The following is an 18,608-nucleotide window of genomic DNA, read 5'->3' as shown; positions in this document are numbered from 1 at the left end:
AGCATTGTAGTCGATAAGCTATACATTCCTTGGGAATCCCAGTCCCTACTTACACAGTACATTGTAGATTTTCATGGGAGAGACACCCTCAATTATCCAAGGATTTCTCATTATACACGTACTACAATAATGAGAACTGAAATCAAATAACATCAACTGACTAAAAAGTGAAAGACACATTCCTACCTTCAGAGATCAATTCAAATCTATTTCTCTATGCCCCCCCCCCCCCCCAAAAAAAGAAGAAAATAGGGAATGTCATAACAAATAATGACATGTTAATCATTTACTGTATAATGTAAAAGACCTCAATTTGAATTTTCACTCAAATGGTCCTTGGATATCTGTATTTATATTCAAACCACTGCAACAAGTTTGTAGACCAAATGAATTTGTTGAATATTGCACAACTCTTTCCACCCTTAAGAACACATAGAGATATTACAAAAGAAATACATGTGTAAATAACTTCACATTTCAAGAGTGCCCTCACAAAGAAGTTTGACGATTGGACAGATGAGGACATTAATTCAATGGACTCGTAAGTGTCCACACAAATTATGACATCGCGGCTTTCAACAACAACAGCAAACTACACACATCACTATGCAGACTGTACTTTGATAATACTTTGAGCCACTTTGAAAATGTGGGAAACAGGTGAAATTCTAGCATTTTCACTTGACCTTTGACCCCATGGCCCAAAACTTTCATTACTTAATCGCTATACAATGTATAGGCCTACAGGTGTGGTAATTTGCAAAAGGTAGTGTGATTAGACTGATCAGCATAAAATATCTAATCATTTCCAGGTTATGAAGAAAATAGTGTAATTTTGGCATAAAATAGAGTAATTTTGGCATTTTAACCCACCTGTAGACCACTGACCTTTGACCTCATGACCAAAAACTTTAAAGAGAATGAATTTAAGGCAATACATGTATACATGTATATTGTAAAAGTCTCATGAAGATACCTTGAGCCAGTGCAGTGATATGGAAGAAAAAAAGGAAATTTTAGCAGTTTCACTTCACCTGCGACCTTTGAACTTATGACTTAAAACTTTCCCTACAGAATCTTAACCTGATAATACATGTATACAGAAAGTTTGAAAAAAAAAATTCTGGCATTGCAGAGATATGGGGACATTTTAACATTTGACCTTGACCTATATGACCTTTGGCCTTGAGCATGTGCAACCTAGAGCTAATACAGTGTAGGCACAGCTTCATCCAATCATACTTACATTATATGCCAAGTTTGGATTAGATACCTCAAATGGTTCTTAAGTTACAAAGTACGTCGCTCATAAAATCAACAGATGGACAGACGGACAGACAGACGGACAGATACCCGAAATCATGACTACGGCACCTTTTCATGGCAAAGGCATAAAAACAGATTTCCACTGAACCTGCTTACCACTCTTACATCAAAACTTTTATTTTAAAGGACTTGCTAAACTGTGCAATTTGTAAAACTTCATCCAAATTAGCAAAATACTTCTGTTTCAAAAGCATAATAAGTTGTTGGTGTTAAACCTAGCTTGTTGGCCAAGAAAACAAGGAAAAGTAGAAATTACGCGGTGCGTAATATATGTCCCCGCCGGAAGTAGCATTTTGCAGCAAAATACAGGTCAAAAATCAAGGTCAAAGGTCAAAGAAGTCAAAGGTCAAAATTCTGTGTAGAAGTTTTGAAGCCCTCACCTGGTGCCATCACATAAAGCAAACGGAATTGAAATCGGGTTAGAAATGGCGAAGGAGTAGCATTTTGTAACCATTGTACAATATAGGTCAAAAATCAAGGGCAAAGGTCAAAGAAGTCAAAGGTCAAAATTCTGTGTAGTTTTGAAGCCCTCACCTAGTGCCATCACATAAAGCAAACGGAATCGAAATCGGGTTAGAAATGGTGAAGGAGTAGCATTTTGTAGCAAAATGTACAATACAGGTCAAAAATCAAGGTCAAAGGTCAAAGAAGTCAAAGGTCAAAATTCTGTGTAGAAGTTTTGAAGCCCTTACCTAGTGCCATCACATAAAGCAAACGGAATCGAAATCGGGTTAGAAATGGCGAAGGAGTAGCATTTTGTAGCCAATGTACAATATAGGTCAAAAATCAAGGTCAAAGGTCAAAGAAGTCAAAGGTCAAAATTCTGTGTAGAAGTTTTGAAGCCCTCACCTAGTGCCATCACATAAAGCAAACGGAATCGAAATCGGGTTAGAAATGGCGAAGGAGTAGCATTTTGTAGCAAAATGTACAATACAGGTCAAAAAATCAAGGTCAAAGGTCAAAATTCTGTGTACAAATTTTGAAGCCCTCAACTAGTGCCATCACATAAAGCAAATGGAATCGAAATCGGGTTAGAAATGGCGAAGGAGTAGCATTTTTTAGCAAAATGTACAATATAGGTCAAAGGTCAAGGTCAAAGGTCACAACTGAAATTCTGTGTACAAGTTTCAAAGCTCCCACGTAGTGCTATCATATAAAGCAAACAGAATCAAAATCGGCTCATAAATGACAGAGAAGTAGCCAATTGAAGATTTTGATCACACACGGACGCACACACAGACACACCGTCGGACACACGGACACACGGACACACACACGTACGGAGCCCGCTTCATAGTCCCCTGCTCGAACTCGTTCGGCGGGGACAATAAAGATGGAGCACGATGGACTAAGATAATGTACATGTACCAGAGTGTTTTCAGGTGCTATGTCAGGCTAACTGTTTTGAGTGATACAAAGTTTTTCACCAACACAGTATCTCGCAAATTTGTCAATGCTAAAATATAAACAACATTTTTTTCTTGTAAAGCACTGGGTATGTTCCTTTGCCTAATCTCCATCAATTTTGCTTTGAGTCAAGATGGCTAGTGAAAGTTGGCTTGGTTGTCCCTGTCCCAATGGCTATGACGGATAGACATACATTGTAGAGAGTTTAGAGATTGCACTTTATCCATAATATTTGTACCTTTTGGCACACTACAGCTTGCAGTTTTTAATGGTCATCACAGTGATAATGTGACGGAACCATGAGACTCAAGAAATGGGGGTCATCCCACTAGACTGACACCCACGAGTCATACAGCCCACTAGTTCAACATTGAAAACAGGTCCATGAGTCCTACAGCTCACGAGTCATACGGCCCATGAGTTCGACACTAGGTAAAAACAGCCCACAAGTTCTACAGATACAACACGGTGCGTTATGTGTCGGTCTTGTGGGCCTTGTTGGCTTAGTGTCGAACTCATGGGCTGTATGACTCGTGGGTTGTATGACTCGTGGGCTGTATGACTTGTGAGCTGTATGACTTGTGAGCTGTATGACTTGTGAGCTGTATGACTTGTGAGCTGTATGACTTGTGGGCTGTATGACTCGTGGGTATAGGTCTCGTGACGTACATCCACATCATGTCATTAGAGGTTGAATCACAAAATAAAAATATTCTTGTCTTTGTACGTACCTGTGGCTTCTTTTTCTTGTTCAGACTACCCTTGGGTCTTCCTCTGGGTCTCTTGATCTTGGGTTCTGACTCCTGTCAGAAAAAAAGAAAGAAAAAATACACATTGTCATAAAAATTGCCTCTGTCTGTGTAATTTTCAGATGCGTTAGAGAACTGGTATGTGATAGAAAAACACTGTGGATTATAAGATAAATCAACTTACTTCTCTTGTTATATTACTTTATATTCAGGTTTATAATTCTTGAATCTCTGTGAAATGTTTGAATACACAACTTCTTGAGGTCTCTATAAAACTAGACAAAATACTGATCAGCTTCAAAATTTCAATGACTAAATCAATATTTTGTAAACACAGTATAGGAGGTGAGTGAATTTACACTACACATTTGATAATCACATCCAATAATTGGTTTCTTAACATATTCATATTCTATGCATATCTTCAAAACAAAAGCTGACTCTTCAAATAAAGTTTTAGTTGTCATACCAACAACTAATAAAAGCACTCTACATTCTACAGACTGATAGACTAGATTACTAGCACATTCAGTCTTTGTTAAGGTCACATTACACTCGAGCATATTGAGCAAAGGAATGCCCAAAGATTTGATAATTTGAAGATATACACATACAATTATGTTTGCATCCATTGCTAATTTACTAGAACAGTTCGTGAAATATTTGATATTCTTCCTCAGTGATTAGCTACATAAGCATTAACAGAGATACACTGGAGCTGAATTTTTATATCGAACATGTTCAAAATTCAGAAAGCTTGTTACCAACAACCAGCTAATATGGGTCTTGTCACGTCCAACAGTTTATAATTATTCAAACAGCATGTCAATTTCTTTCTTTTCTTTTCCTTCGGGAGGAATCAATTGAAATACTGTAGATGAATAAAAGCACTTGTTATTTGGGGCCTTCTGGAGGAAATGGCTATAACTGACCAGTAGGCCTATATTAGTATAAATTTTATGCATAACTGCTAAATAACACAGACTTTTTCTGACTCAAGGCAGTTTGCCTTAAATAGCACCTGAAGCATACAAAGTGCATTTCAAGTACTGAATTGCATTGGGTATGGACAGGTGTTCGGAATAGCTTGTTGCTGTCATTCCTGTGGGAAATATCCATGAATGTGAAAACATCAGTAAACGGGTTTACTTCACAATCATACACCAGCCTATTCTGTAAAAGATAGATTCAAATGCCTCATAAATGAGATGGGAAAAGAGTCTCCATTTTTCTTCTTGCCTGTCTCAGCTTCAGTCCTGACCTTCAAAAATTCAGTTTGTATTTTTAATTTTCACCTCATTGTCTTTCACAAGGGAAATTTGAAGTATTTTCCTCAACAATCCATTTTATTGTACACATACAAGTGTAAACCTTAAAATGTACATCATGAAGGTGAATTGAATTCTTGGGTTTATGAAACCTCAATCAATAACTGCATGTACTTGAACAAACTGATATCAACCTAATATCACCTTTTCAGAACATTTGATTTGTAGACCTATAGTATTTTTATGAAACATAATTTATGTAATATTGACAGAATATCAGTTATGATTGTGTGCAAACTCAGTGCATTTTCTCTCAAATGTTTATTATATTAATAACATTGTTTTTCATTTGCGTGTTTTGTAAACTTTTTTCTCTATACTTTTTAATTGCCAATTTAAACAGAAGAGATGAAACAACTAAAAATGTCTCATCATTTGGCTTTTTATGCGTTTTCTCAACAACAAAAAATAGGCCATGTTTTGCATCATATCCTGAAGCTAGCAATTCTTGTTGCTGTCTTAACAAGTTCTTTTTATCTCAATCTTGTTTTTCCAGCTAAAACTGCACATAAGCCTCATGCAGTACAAAAGGTTCCAAGCTCATATGCACACACATTCTCGGCACAAGATTGACATACTGCCTGTAATATAAAAGGATACAACAAAATGCAAGCAGAGGCAGGTAAGAAGAATTAATTCTCTGAACTGGCAGATTTCTTTTTTTTTTTATATACATATAAAATGACAATCCTCATATCTTGCATTTAATAAACTGTCATTAGCAAGCATTGATAAAGAATATGTGTACCTGGATATGAGTAGGCTTATCTGCAGAGTGCTAGATGAGCATTTTATCTCACACAATTCCAATTTGAACATTGCCCTTTGTCCATTCATAAAAGATCCAAGTGGCTATAATGGCATGTACATCTGTCACTAGTGGCAGAAGCTGGAATCACCTGTTTAAACAGAGTACTGTACCAAGAGAGATGGCATATCCACTACAAACACGCTGTCTTTGTTCAGGGGTTCAGCACTCAAGTCAAGTTCTTCAAGTTCTTGCTCTTCTGCATTTTTTCAGCATCAGACTGGATTACAAGGAGTTTAATCAATAGGCCTACATGTCCCCCAGTCTCTTTTTCCACATTTAGCCAGTGTTTCTGTCTATCTTATTCTATCTGTTCATCCAATTCTTGAAATTAGACTGTGGAGGGCAAATATTCCATTCTATAAGTGAGTAAGCCAACAATGATAAACAAAATGGCTAACAGATTTTTTTTTTCTTTTTTTAAGATAGTAAACAATATGATGATGCCATGAAGATGGAGTTGTCATGGCCAGCAGTATGTCTTTCAGATTGATTTTATCTTTTAGTATGTTTGATGCACATAATCATACAAGGTAACTACTATATAGTTTACTTTGTATGTTCAGGGCCTATGTTGATATTCATACTAAACTGAAGCTAAAAAAAAAAAATCCAATGTTGGTCTTTCAGCTTTGTGATTTGTGATGTTATCACTGCACCTAGATTTGAATCTGATACATCCAAACAACCAGCTCTTTTTCTATTCAGGAACAAGCTAAAACAAAACAACAAAAACAAACAAAAATCATCTCAAAACCCCTCAATCATCTGAAACATCAGAGATGAACAACAGATCATGAACAAAAATGTGATTTTGCATTCTATCATAAGAATTAAAAGCTGCTTGTATTTCACACAACTGTCCATCTAATTGTGTGAAAGGGCATTCTCAAAAACTATGACCTATGTACAACATAGAAATCTAAATCGAAGTGTACTAGTAATACATAGAAAGTACAAATACAGTTTGGTAATGCATTTCCAATCCTCCAGTAAAAGCCACAATCAGTAAGGAGCAACTGCAAAAACTGGAGTTAAAGCTCGTGGCAAGAGATCTACACTTCCTCATGAACCGAAAGTGAAACAAATCCACGGAGAGCTAGACATAACAACGACTTCCAAGGACTTATTCCTCAAAGAAAGACTTAACGATGTAGATCTACAATGTAATGGAAATCACATGCACGCAGCAGGCTCAAACTAGTCAGCTCTGCATCTACGTAACATTTCATGACACGAAAGAGAATAAAGACTATTGAATCATGCATAACATACGTCTACAGGCGGCTTGGGTTTTCGGGGTCTCCCCCTGCCCCGCTTCACCGGCGGCTCTCCACCTCCCTCCACGGCCACAGAAGCGTCTTCGCCTGCATCCGAGGTACCCCTCTTCGCTTTCGCTTCAGCCATTTTGAAATCTTGGCACTTCACGAGTAACAGGCTATTCCAAAGTATATCTCGGGCTTCCTCTCAGCTTTGTGAGCAGTTCTTCACGACACACTTGTCTGTAGAGAGAATGCTGATTGTAATCTTCGGAACGGCTCTGATTTTTTGTCTATCAGCTGATATGCTGCGCACACGAGATAACGCTTCCGATCTTGCAGGCAGCTAAATTTCCTTTGTGTGCTGGCGACTTGCCGCACAATGAAAAGCAAAACAAACCGAAAGTCAACGGTTCGATCTATCCACGTGCTCGGTTTAAAGGGACATTTGCATGTTTACAATTAGCGTGGTATCTGCGGTATTCGTGCGGGGGCGGTATTTGTGCAATCCAGGGTCCTAGAGTTTGATAGCTTTCGTTTTACCTGTTGTAAGTTACTTCAGAATGATTCTAAACCTTGGTCGATATCATAAGAAGAAACGAAAACGGGAGTGGTCTGGTACATTCCAAGGGACACATTCGGGATTAGTTTGAAGGAGCGTTCTGTTACAGTCACTCATGTGGCAATGTTTAAGTTCACCTCTCCTTTTATGCCATGTTCTGTTCAAGCATTTCAAGGTATTCGTAAGCCTACATATTGTATTATACGACATGAATTCGTTACTAACACTTCGACTTTCCGATTTTTGCTTGATATTTGGCGAACCTGCCAGCAATATGGAAACAAGACATTTCCTACAGCATGGCTCGACACTAACTTTTTTGTTTGGTGGCCCGATGGGGCCACCAAAATCCTAAATTTCAAATTTTTGGTGGCCCGAGAGAAAAATTTGGTGTCCCGAAAAAAACAATAAAAAACATTAAAAGTCCTTTTTTTTTTTAAATGAGTCAAATATTAAAGTTTTATGATAGTAAGAATTAGAAGGTGGACATATCTACTCATAAATAAACTTCAACAAACTTGCAACACTCACTCTCAGGCACTCATTCAGTCCTTTTCATCCATCCTTTAAACAAATTTAACTGCTAATTTCCGGCGCACAAAGTTACGAATTTATTGACGTACTTTTCAAAAAATTTTGGTGGCCCGAGGCGGGCCACCAAATTTGCCCTTTTTTGAAATTTGGTGGCCCGACTTTCATTTTTGGTGGCCCCGGGCCACCGTTAGTGTCGAGCCCTGCCTACAGTCAGGGAAGTATGAAACTAACATTTAAATCGGGCATGAGAATGCGAAGAATAGTAGCCTTAACTTAATTCCCAATTATTTACGCATTGTCATAGTTGATAGGCTTTATAAGCGACAAACTTCTTGTATTCTATAGACGTACTACACTGTTATACGTGTAACAGATAGGCTTTATAAGCGACAAACTTCTTGTATTCTATATGTTTCGCGGTAGTGAAGGAGAATCAAGAAACTTTTGATGTTTTGTTTTGTTTTGTTTGTATCCATTGCCAATGTATTCCAGATCAGTATATCGTCTCTACTAATATTTTCACGCCAAGTAGAAATGGAGGTAAATAGCACACTGACTGGACTCTCATTAACAGTTACTATTGAGTTGTGTTTTTCTATTATTTTCACAATGGATGAATTGAATTGTTAAAGTCAGTCTTGACTGTTGCATCCAACGACTCAAAGTTTTTTATTACCGTTGCAGAAGGTAATGCTGTACTTGTTTTGTTTTGTTTTGTTTTGTTTTTCTGGCACTTGGTGCTAAAGATGGATCCGATGTGACGAGCTCGAGGAATTCGAACTTTAGACCGACATTGCCATCAGCTGAACAAAAAGACAAAGCTAATACAATGTGTATACCACAGCAAACTAGAATGAAGCAATCGATTACAAGTACAGTGTAGTATACGTCTAGGAATTTGCAACTCCTTGACGATGTGTAATGAACTCGACTAGACTAGTTTCCAAAGCGTTGGCTGTTAAGTTTTGTTTTGTTTTTTCCCATTCACACAGGCTTTCTACAAAAAGATGTACCATTATGGTAGCATACACCGTTTCTGTAATGTTTACAATTTATCGATATTTATTTTCCTACAGCCTGTAACGAAACATTTCATTCACCTGCCTTCTCCCATTAAGTTCCATTACGCAGAAATTCACTTTGTTGTTGTTGTTATAAGAGGGGCAAATCTCCGGCAAGCTTTGTGGTTGTTAAGGGCAACATTCGAGAAAACATGTATAAAATCTGAATACATTACAGAAACGGTCTATTATGTACCTTGTCTCTGATTACTTGCCTAACGAAACAAAATTGAGCTTATAAAATAAGAATACGGTTTACAGAGAGAAGCGGATACAAAAGAATAGTTTTATCACTGACGCCCAGAGGAACCAAAAGCACCTATGAAAACGCGTCGGTAAACTGTTCTTTTATGCTACAAATTCCTCCATTGGGCCATGCATGGATATATACACTTTGTATTTTGATTCACTGTGCTTCCAACGGAAAGATAGTGTTTAAAGAAAATACAAGCAAAAACAGAAACAGAGAGTGAACATTTTACAATAATGTATTATGATACATCGTATTTAAAACGTAAAAATGTAAAAATGCAGAGACTCCAACTCTCCCGCCGCCGAAAGCCAATTTTTGCAAAATCTCCCGTTCTCCCGCTTGAGAGTTAATTTCTCCCGCCCTGGCTCTGTGTCTCCCGCTTGAAATGATTTCTTACTTATAATCATTGTATGTTGAAAATTAAGCCTTATAGATACCACGAGAGAGAGCATCTAGAACCCTAGAGCTTCCAGGGTCCTTTTAAGCGGGCCCTGGACCCCCGGCCGCAAGGAACTTCGCGCTTTTGCGCTCGTGATGTGCTCTTCGCGCCACATCAAATTGGAGTCTCCCGTTTGCTAGGGGTTTCAGGCGGGAGAATCTCCCGATCAGAAAGTGCTTGGGGTAGGAGTCTCTGAAAATGGCGGTGGTTTTTGTCACTACTGTTGTTGGTGTTGACGATTGATGCGAATACACTGTGTCACAGAAAATGTGATTTTTGTAATGTTTTACCTGACAAGCTTAGTGACATATTATTATCTATTCAATGTATTCATGTATTTTGTAAGCATGAGTCATCAATCACGGAGTTGGGCAATTGGCCTAAAACTCCGATGTTCTCCTGACCAGGCAAAGTAAATAATGTGACCTCCGCAAAGGTCATTCATTCAAAATTCATGGCAATACCTTGTGTGAAAACAAATTTAAATCATAGGTGGCGTATATACAGGAAAAGAATTATGAAACAAGAAACCCATCGTCTGCAATCTAGGCTGGGAAAGACACCTGAATTTGAAATGCAAGTGTATTTTTCATGGTAACAAAATAGCGTTTATTATTCCGGTATTGATATCAATACCTGTTGTATACGTGTATCTATAGAGAAGCTTCATAGTCATGATAGTACATAAACACGTATGTCATTCTGACACCAATCACTTTAACAAGAAACGATGAAGAATTTCACGTGAAAAAGTACAAAAACTATATAGCTGGTTTCATATTTTAAGATAATCATTATAATCATAAGCACGAATATTCGGCGATTGTCAGTCAAAGACAGTCTTTGAGTCAAGAGCAAAGCAAGTAGGAAAACTGGAGAACGCAGGATGAATTTCAACTGAAAAAAAAAATATGAATAGGCCCTATACACCAAAACGCCTTGTAATTATGATGATAATCTCATATGACGTTGTCTTCACAAAGAAATATACCTTCGTTCATAGTTCTATTCAGTATCGACTGCATGCGGCAAATCGAAAGTTGATACGTCTCCATACTTTGAAACAAATGGTTCACACTTTTTTTCACCATAATGGTCGCAGGACCTGAGGGCGTGTAATGTGTGTGAATAACTCCCTAATTGTGACATAAAGACAGGACTAGAACATGAAAAGAAAATGAAAGAGAAACGACTCGTCTAAATCTCTTGAGATACATGACTGCATTTTTCCACTTGTCATCATCCTTACAGTGCTGGCAGAACGTGGGCGGATATGACAATATGCAAGCTCTCTATAATTCCCTTGAACTCTGAAGAATGTCAAACATTCAGCATGTGGCTCAAAACACGCCAACGTAGCTTCTTTGAGAGTATACAAACATTATTTAGTGAGACCACCACGAACATACAGGAATGCATGTTCAAATCATACTTAATTCTTATGACACATTTTGTTTGAGTGAGTAGACAACCAACAGCGTGTATTATTATCAGAATCGCTGTTTTATAATCATTTAGACAAGGAAATCACTGGGTCCAGCGAGGAGAGAGAGAATTCAACAGAAATGAAGACCACGTACGCTGTATAAGCATGCATGACGTCATTTCTCATCGATCTATTTTCCTTTTGCTCTGGTTCTTCCCTTACGTTAGTAATTTAGCCCAGATCTCGCAAAAATTCCATCAAATCGAAACCGAATAGTTTAGCGGGTCCCATACAGACCGTGCAGAGATGGTATTGTCTCTTATATTGTGAATTTGCTCCTAAATACGTACACTGTACTTAAGATGTATATGTACAATATTTAGATGCTTACATAAACGATTGTCACACACCATGTGGCCGGGGAACTTGGTTGGTTGGTTGGTTGGTTGGTGGTTGGTTGGTTGGTTGGTTGGTTGGTTGGTTGGTGGATTTTGGTGGTGGTTTTCTTTTTCGGGGGTGGGGGAGGGGTGCCGGGAGTCTTGGGTAAATGGACGGTGTTCCCTCTATCCCCAGCCCCCATCCCCTCGCGTTCCGCAGCACCCCTTTTGGATAAGCAAACATGACAACTCAATCTTGGCCACCTTTTCCTTCCCACAAGCACGTGTATTTTCCCGTCATAATTTCCATGTCTTTATCTGCATGTTGGTCAGTACAAACGATAAACCCTCCGTTTACAATTTGAATAGGAAAGCGTGAAGTAGGTAGATTGGAAGCATAGACCGTCACTACACAATTGCACACACATGATCAACCCGCTGGATGTACAGGTGTGCAAGTACATCTCACCAGCCCTGGTAGAAGTGAAGTACAGCTACACGAATGTCTGACAGATTGTTCTCTTTCTAATCCATGAGGGCGCACTGGTCTTGCGAGGACCACTGGCGAGGACTGGCGAGGACACCAAACTGTGGTACAACAGTCAAGCTTAGATTCTCGTGCAATCATCTCCCCCTACACAGCTCAATCTTCGTACCAGGAAAATGTTATGCCAATACACAGTCATGTACATGTATGTCCCCAATTCTAACGTGTATACATTACTATTACGTAAGAGTAGAAAAAAAATCATCAGATCAGAACTAAAAGTGAAAAAACAACGACTTCAACATTACGTAAATATTATACGGCAGAACAATATCACAATGTACGGAGAAAATAATGATCGGCTTTCAGTTGATTTTTTTTTTAGAAGTCTTTGTGAGCTCACGCTTGAACGTCTAAATACTAGTATAACTGTTCTTTGTATCTAATATATCAACTCCACATCTGATTTTCAATCTCCCAAATCAAATATGCAGAAAAAATAATGAACCCAGCCTACATGGTGAACAGCACGCCTACTGGTTTAACATCACACACGTATCGTCGTCCTATTACCTATTCATAAACCGATCGGTCAAAATTCACGAGTAAACTGTACGAGTGAACACGAAGAACATTCAAGAAAATTAAATTCAATCCTAATTATGCATGGAAGATTCGCAATCCTACTTCCGCTCACCGTAATACATGTATCAAGCATTGTGACTGGTTTCATGAAATTCTGGTGACGCTGATGATATTCTTCCTTGAGCAATATCAAAGCATATCATATTTCCTTTCTCATCATTCGTTCCATTAGCTTTTGTAAACTGCACGGTTTATCAATCAAGTATAATATCTCGTGTTCTGGTTGTTCGAACGCGCATTGATAACGAATTCAATTAAACATCGAAAACTTATCAAAAGCGTGAATGTACACATTGAATCAATCTGCTCTGACCTTCACGAATTTTGCTTGAACGGATGCATGGTAATTCCTCAAAGTTGCGAAAATATTCGCAGAAACACATACAAAAACACACACAGAAACAAACAGGGTACATGTACAAGGAAAATTATTAACAGGATAGGTAATAGGGATAGTCCACTATAACTCACTTGGATTATCGACTAACGGTACTTCATCTTTTCTTGGTTGATTTCTTGTGTTTGTTTTTTTTTTCTGCGCTCTGATTGGCACACAACACGTCTTGACTATATACACTGAGGTATACCTTGCATGTTAATGACGAACTGTGAAGCGCACTAGCTCTCTTTACTTTATTTTCTTTATTTTTTTTTCAGGCATTACCATTGCACTGTTAGAATCTACATCTTGTGCACCACGGTACTTCCTTCAAATAGACTCAATGGTCAAAGAGAAAGGGTGCAATAATTTACCAGCGTTTCTCACGAGAACTCCCGTCTCTGATGTATTCGGGAGGATTTCAATGAAATACAGTCACATGATACTGCACTAAACTATCACTTCTGATGAGCAAACATCATTCTTCATATGGGTATAATTACAATAGTTCTCATTGGAAGGCTCACAACCGATTTTAGTGTGTATGTGTTTTTCCTCCATTCCCTACAGGCAGTACCTCCTTTATTACGTAGTTTGACGTTCACACAGGTATGCATGCAGAAAACATCGCTGGATCATTCGTCAAACACTTTGCACCTTAGCCTTGTACTCCTTCTGCTCTGAGTTTGTGTCTCTGTTTTCATCTTCCCGACCTCTTTCGTCAAAGACACCTTCCCTTTTCCACTTGATTCTTTAACTGTCACATCTGGGAGTTGACGGGCAAATCCTCTAGCTCCTCCAGCTAGCTTTCTTTTTCTGGAACACTCTCGTTCATTCGGTGTTAAGCCATCACTTGGGAGAACTGCGTTAATCTCGACGTCAATACCATTTTTAATGCTTTCCTGGCTTTCAACTTTGACCACAGGTGTCTCGAGAGCAACCCTGGATACCACATCTCTGTTTGGGTTTTTGCGCAACCTGACTCTCTTTTGCTTCCTTGTCGATTTGGAAGCAGACTCGGCCTCTACAAGTTCACCAGCAGCTATAGCTGTCTCCGATTTTATCGATACATCTTGATGAGATTTTTGACGCTGTCCTCTTCTTGTTCTCTTTCCTTCTGTCATATCTCCTTCAATATTTTTCTTCCTTCGTTTGGAAGGAATTTCACAACATTGAGCACTTTTATTGACAGTTTCTCGCTCTCCTCTTTGTGAAGCTCTCTTCCGCTTGCTTTGTACTGTGCTCGCATTCTCGAGTCCTTTCTTTTTGATGTCGTTTGCCAGCTGGGGTGTCCTTTCATGTGAAGTGCGACGCTTTGATGTTCCTTTTTTCTTGTCTTTAAGAGGTACACGTCTCCGTATTTCTTTCCTTTCCCTAGTTTTGTCAGGAGATTGATCATTGTCTTCTTCTAGAGAATCGATCTTTATGCCCTTCTTTTTCTTACCTGGATCCATCATCTCCTCAGTGGCAATATCGCTCTCAATTCTCAGAGGTTGGCACTCTGGACACCAAACAGTCATCCTCTTTAGCTTATCACCAAACCATCCTCTCTTTGTCTTGTGTCCATCGGGGCACTGAAACTTCCAGTACATCTTCATCCATGTTCCGAATCGCTGATATCCCGACGATTCCTCCTCCCACTTCTGCCAGTCCTTGGTGAAGCGCACTACCTCTTGGGCAACGGCAGCGGCTTGTGTCCGCGTCAAGTTACACCCTAGCTCAAGGGGATGCATGCGACACGCGTAGAGAACCTCATTCTTGACAATGTTGCCGGCTCCAGCGAAGTGCGCCTGATCCATGATGGTGTAGCACAGTGGAAATGGCCTCAGAATCGCGGCTGTCGCCTTCTCGATGTTGAACGTACTCGACAGAACATCAATACCTTCGTCGTCGCAGGGGCCATCCACAACTCGTACGCTCCCACCGTAGAAAAGAAGAAAACTTTTGTCGGGGAAGTGAAATTCGATCATCGGTTTTGGCGCAACTTGTGTTTTGGATCGCTTGGATGGACCCTTGTACTCATTTGCTCGTAAGCTGCCCCACATCAGGAAGTGGTACCTGTACCAAATAGAAGCATCATGGGACACAGACGAGGTTTTTGTGGTTTCACTTGTCGAATTCTCATTCTTTTTGCCTCTCTTTCCTTTCTCCGTGTCATCATCACTCGTCTTGACGAGTTGGAAAAATAACTGCTTGCCGTAAACAGTGACGTCATTAATACTAGCGCCCTTCCATTTGTCATAATCGACAACCTTGCTGGCTCCTGAGACGTTCACGATTTCTTTATGAAGAAACTGGCGAGCCGTATCGCCCCATCGTCGGACGCAGGGACCCTCCGGCATTCTCCTTTATATGACGTCACATGCAGAACTGCATAATGTGGATGAAAACAAAAATACAAATGTACTCAATTTTAACATCGGCAAGTCACAAACACAGCTTCCCGGTAAGGGGCCTCATTGTACAAACATCGTCAGGATATTAACACGAAATTATGAAACAAACATTACATTTACATCACATATCCATGTAGTTTCTAGGGTGTTTTTTTTAATGAAATAAATGTGAACATTATGTCTTCTTACAACTGAAATAAAGATTGATACACAAGTGAATAAACGGTCGTGTGTGTGTGTGTGTGTGTGTGTGTTGTAAATACAATGTAATGCATATTACAGGGGAAATCCAGTCCAAATATAAGTTAGTCTGATAAGAAAGAGTAAAATATTACGAGTTCAGCAGTAAAACTTTGATCTAAATCGGGTGAAAAATAATGAGGTTATGACATTCAATTTCGCTAATATTTCTGGAAACAGTCAATATAAATATGCAAATGGCAAAGTAAGCATGTCATACCCTCACAACTTGCCATATGGTTTGTACATAACATTTCGAAATTTCCAGTTTTTCATTATGCCCGAGGCTCAAATCCTGATATTTCTAACCGATCACTATTCTGAAGTTATTCAACCAGGAACAACATATTTCAGACTTCAATGACAGAAACATTGAATTTTCGTCATTTTTTTTTTAATTGTACACGATCAATGGAGAATTAGGGTATGACATGGTTAGCTCACTCATTGCATATTCATATTCACTGTACATACAAGAACTGTTTTGCAGAAATTAACTAAACTTCAAAATGTCATAACTTCCTTATTTTCATTCGATTTTAGTCAAATTTTTACTGTTGAACTCGTAAGATTTTACTCTTTCTATCAGTCTAACTCATATTTGGACTGGAGTTTCCCCTTTAAGGTAACAATAGCTGATCATATCATACTAGTAAATTTGGGACTCTAATGGTTACCTGTATACATAAATATTATGGAATCGGTAATGTGAAGCATACAAAGGCAGTTCGAATTTACATTCTGCGCATGACCAGATAAAGGTCAAGCGATACAAACATACAGACACAAAGCTTTGGGAGTCATCTCTGCCCAAAGTTTTAACCAATTTATTTCTTTTTATTGTTATATAAAGCTTTGGTAAGACCTCATTTAGAATACGCCCATGCGGTATGGAGTCCTTATTTGAAAAAACATATAGAAATTTTAGAAAATGCCTAACGGAGGGCCAAAAATTAGTTTCTGAAATAGGATCTTTATCTTATGAACAAAGATTGAGGCACCTCGGACTTTCAACTCTAGCATACCGCAGGGCGAGAGGTGACATGATTGAAGCCTTTAAATTATTTCATAAATATGATCAGGAAGTAGTGCCTGACTTGAGTTTAATAAAAAAATGCACAAGAGGACATAGTAAAAAGTTATGTATTTTTCGTTCACATACCACTACAAGAAGAAACTCATTTTACATGCGCATCAGGAAACCATGGAATAGTTTACCTAGAAATTTAATAGATGCACCCTGTGTCTTCAGCTTTGAAATTGGTTTGGATAAACTCTGAGAAAATGAACCCATAAAATTCAGGTTTGACGCCACGCCACCTGGTCACTACCCAGCTCATCTTACGGACTGAACCTGGATCTGAATACAGAGGCTCAGCCTGCGTTCAGAATCTTCCATAGGTACTTAGTATCCATAGGTAGGTAGGTAAGTATAAGGCCTATTATTATTATACGCTAGTATATGTACGTGTATATACCAGTGCAGACGCCGTGCGCAACTTGCTGTGCAGCGACAGGGCTGTGTACAGTTAGTAGGGTCTATATACCAAGGAGCTATCATAATACTCTTTGTGCCTAGGATATTCTCCCTTAATTTCACCTCCCTGATATCAGCACATTCGAATTAGCAGGGAGGTGATGGAAACCTCCAAAACTCCTGGGTATGAATAGCGAGGAGTCATCTACATCTGTGTTTACTCATTGGTATCACTAAAGGTATAAGTTGCATAAGATATGGGCTTATATCTGCTTATAATTATACGGGGGGGGGGGGGGGGGAGGATATCCCCAAACAATGAACATACCCCCCCCCCCCCCCGAAAAACCCCGGCATACGACCATGTGTAGCTATGGTTTTCCAAGGCGTCATTCTTACCAGATGAAACCAGCTACAGCTCCAGTCGGCTCCAATTCTGTTATTCACCTGCTCCGATAAGCATCCAAATCATGTGTGCATGATTGTGATTCCTTGGCTGGCGAATAGTGGTCGTGGCACAGAAAGCAGCCAGCCAGCAGGGTTGATTACCAGTGTAAATTGGTATAAACCTTTCGCTTGTGAAGAGTTATTGTTACGCAATTGGTATCTGCGTGATTGTTCTCTGTCAGAACGCCATGCGCCAATATAATGTATTGTGGCAACATAAACACATAGCCCCCGTTTTGCATTTACGTAAGTTCAATTTATCCGCGCTCAAACCCCTGCGTGTCACGGATTGTGCGTAAAGCACTGGAGGTCAGTGGCGTAAAGCTGTAATGGTGCACTGGTGTGTACATCTAGCCTGAAATCCAGATGTTTATATAATATAACCGGGAAGTACACAGCAACGGAAAAAAAATGAATGAGACAACATATCGTGGGGATCATGCAGGGAGCCCGGGCAGGGAGACGGAAAGACTCTACCACCTCGTTGATAAGATCTAATGTGGCAAGAGCCACTTCAAAGGAATAACTCCCTGGCCACTTCAACTTGCACGACGGTGAATTGGAACTGACTGACCTCGCGCAATCGATTAGTGAGCCAAGAAATGGTTTACCGTAGGTATAGAGTCTGGAAATTAGACTGCAGTTGTCAGGAGACTCGATACAAAATTTGATTGAGTCATGTAAATTGTACCTGTTCACTCCTTGTTTGAGCGTAATATTCCCGTCGTCCCGTTTGTCATGTCTCTGAAGAATAATGCATAGGGTATGGCCGGCGGAACCAGGAAGGGGGGGGGGGCGGTCGCCCCCCCCCCCCCACACACACACACGTTTTGTGCACCATGCAAAGGAATACAGAAGGTGTCATCACTTTGCCCCCCCCCCCCCCCACACACACACACTTTTTTAAACCCGGAAGTACATAAGTGGCACTAAAAAGAAATAGAGATTTTGAAGTGTGATAAGGTTATGTTTTTACGCTGAAGACCTTTTTTTTTTTTCTTTCTTGCT

General features: G+C 39.4%; 2 protein-coding genes across 2 annotated transcripts in view; both read right to left on the bottom strand.

Moving 5' to 3' along the window:
• The window catches only part of LOC139717219 (uncharacterized), a 30,145-nt gene extending 22,915 nt beyond the window's left edge, over positions 1–7,230 (bottom strand). Inside the window, exons 1-2 of the mRNA XM_071628722.1 lie at positions 6,894–7,230; positions 3,465–3,536 (exon numbers count right to left, since the gene is read on the bottom strand). Coding sequence (XP_071484823.1) covers positions 3,465–3,536; positions 6,894–7,025 — 204 coding nt within the window. The 5' untranslated portion in view covers positions 7,026–7,230. The remainder of the gene's footprint in view (positions 1–3,464; positions 3,537–6,893) is intronic.
• Positions 7,231–13,675: 6,445 nt separating this feature from the next.
• On the bottom strand, positions 13,676–15,382 carry LOC139717136 (endonuclease 8-like 2). The gene has a single exon (XM_071628637.1). It carries the CDS (start codon positions 15,380–15,382, stop codon positions 13,676–13,678), a length of 1,707 nt encoding a protein of 568 aa, XP_071484738.1.
• Positions 15,383–18,608: the final 3,226 nt, after the last annotated feature.

Source organism: Diadema antillarum, unplaced genomic scaffold, assembly GCF_040938485.1.
Source record: "Diadema antillarum isolate AM-2024a unplaced genomic scaffold, OU_Dant_1.0 scf00000072, whole genome shotgun sequence".
Taxonomy (NCBI): Eukaryota; Metazoa; Echinodermata; class Echinoidea; order Diadematoida; family Diadematidae; genus Diadema; species Diadema antillarum.
The sequence above is the reverse complement of the archived record's forward strand: the minus strand, read 5'-3'. Positions and strand labels throughout refer to the sequence as shown.

Excerpts from the sequence above, each read along its gene's own strand:
- LOC139717136 (XM_071628637.1), bottom strand. The coding sequence starts at position 15,382 with ATGCCGGAGGGTCCCTGCGTCCGACGATGGGGCGATACGGCTCGCCAG.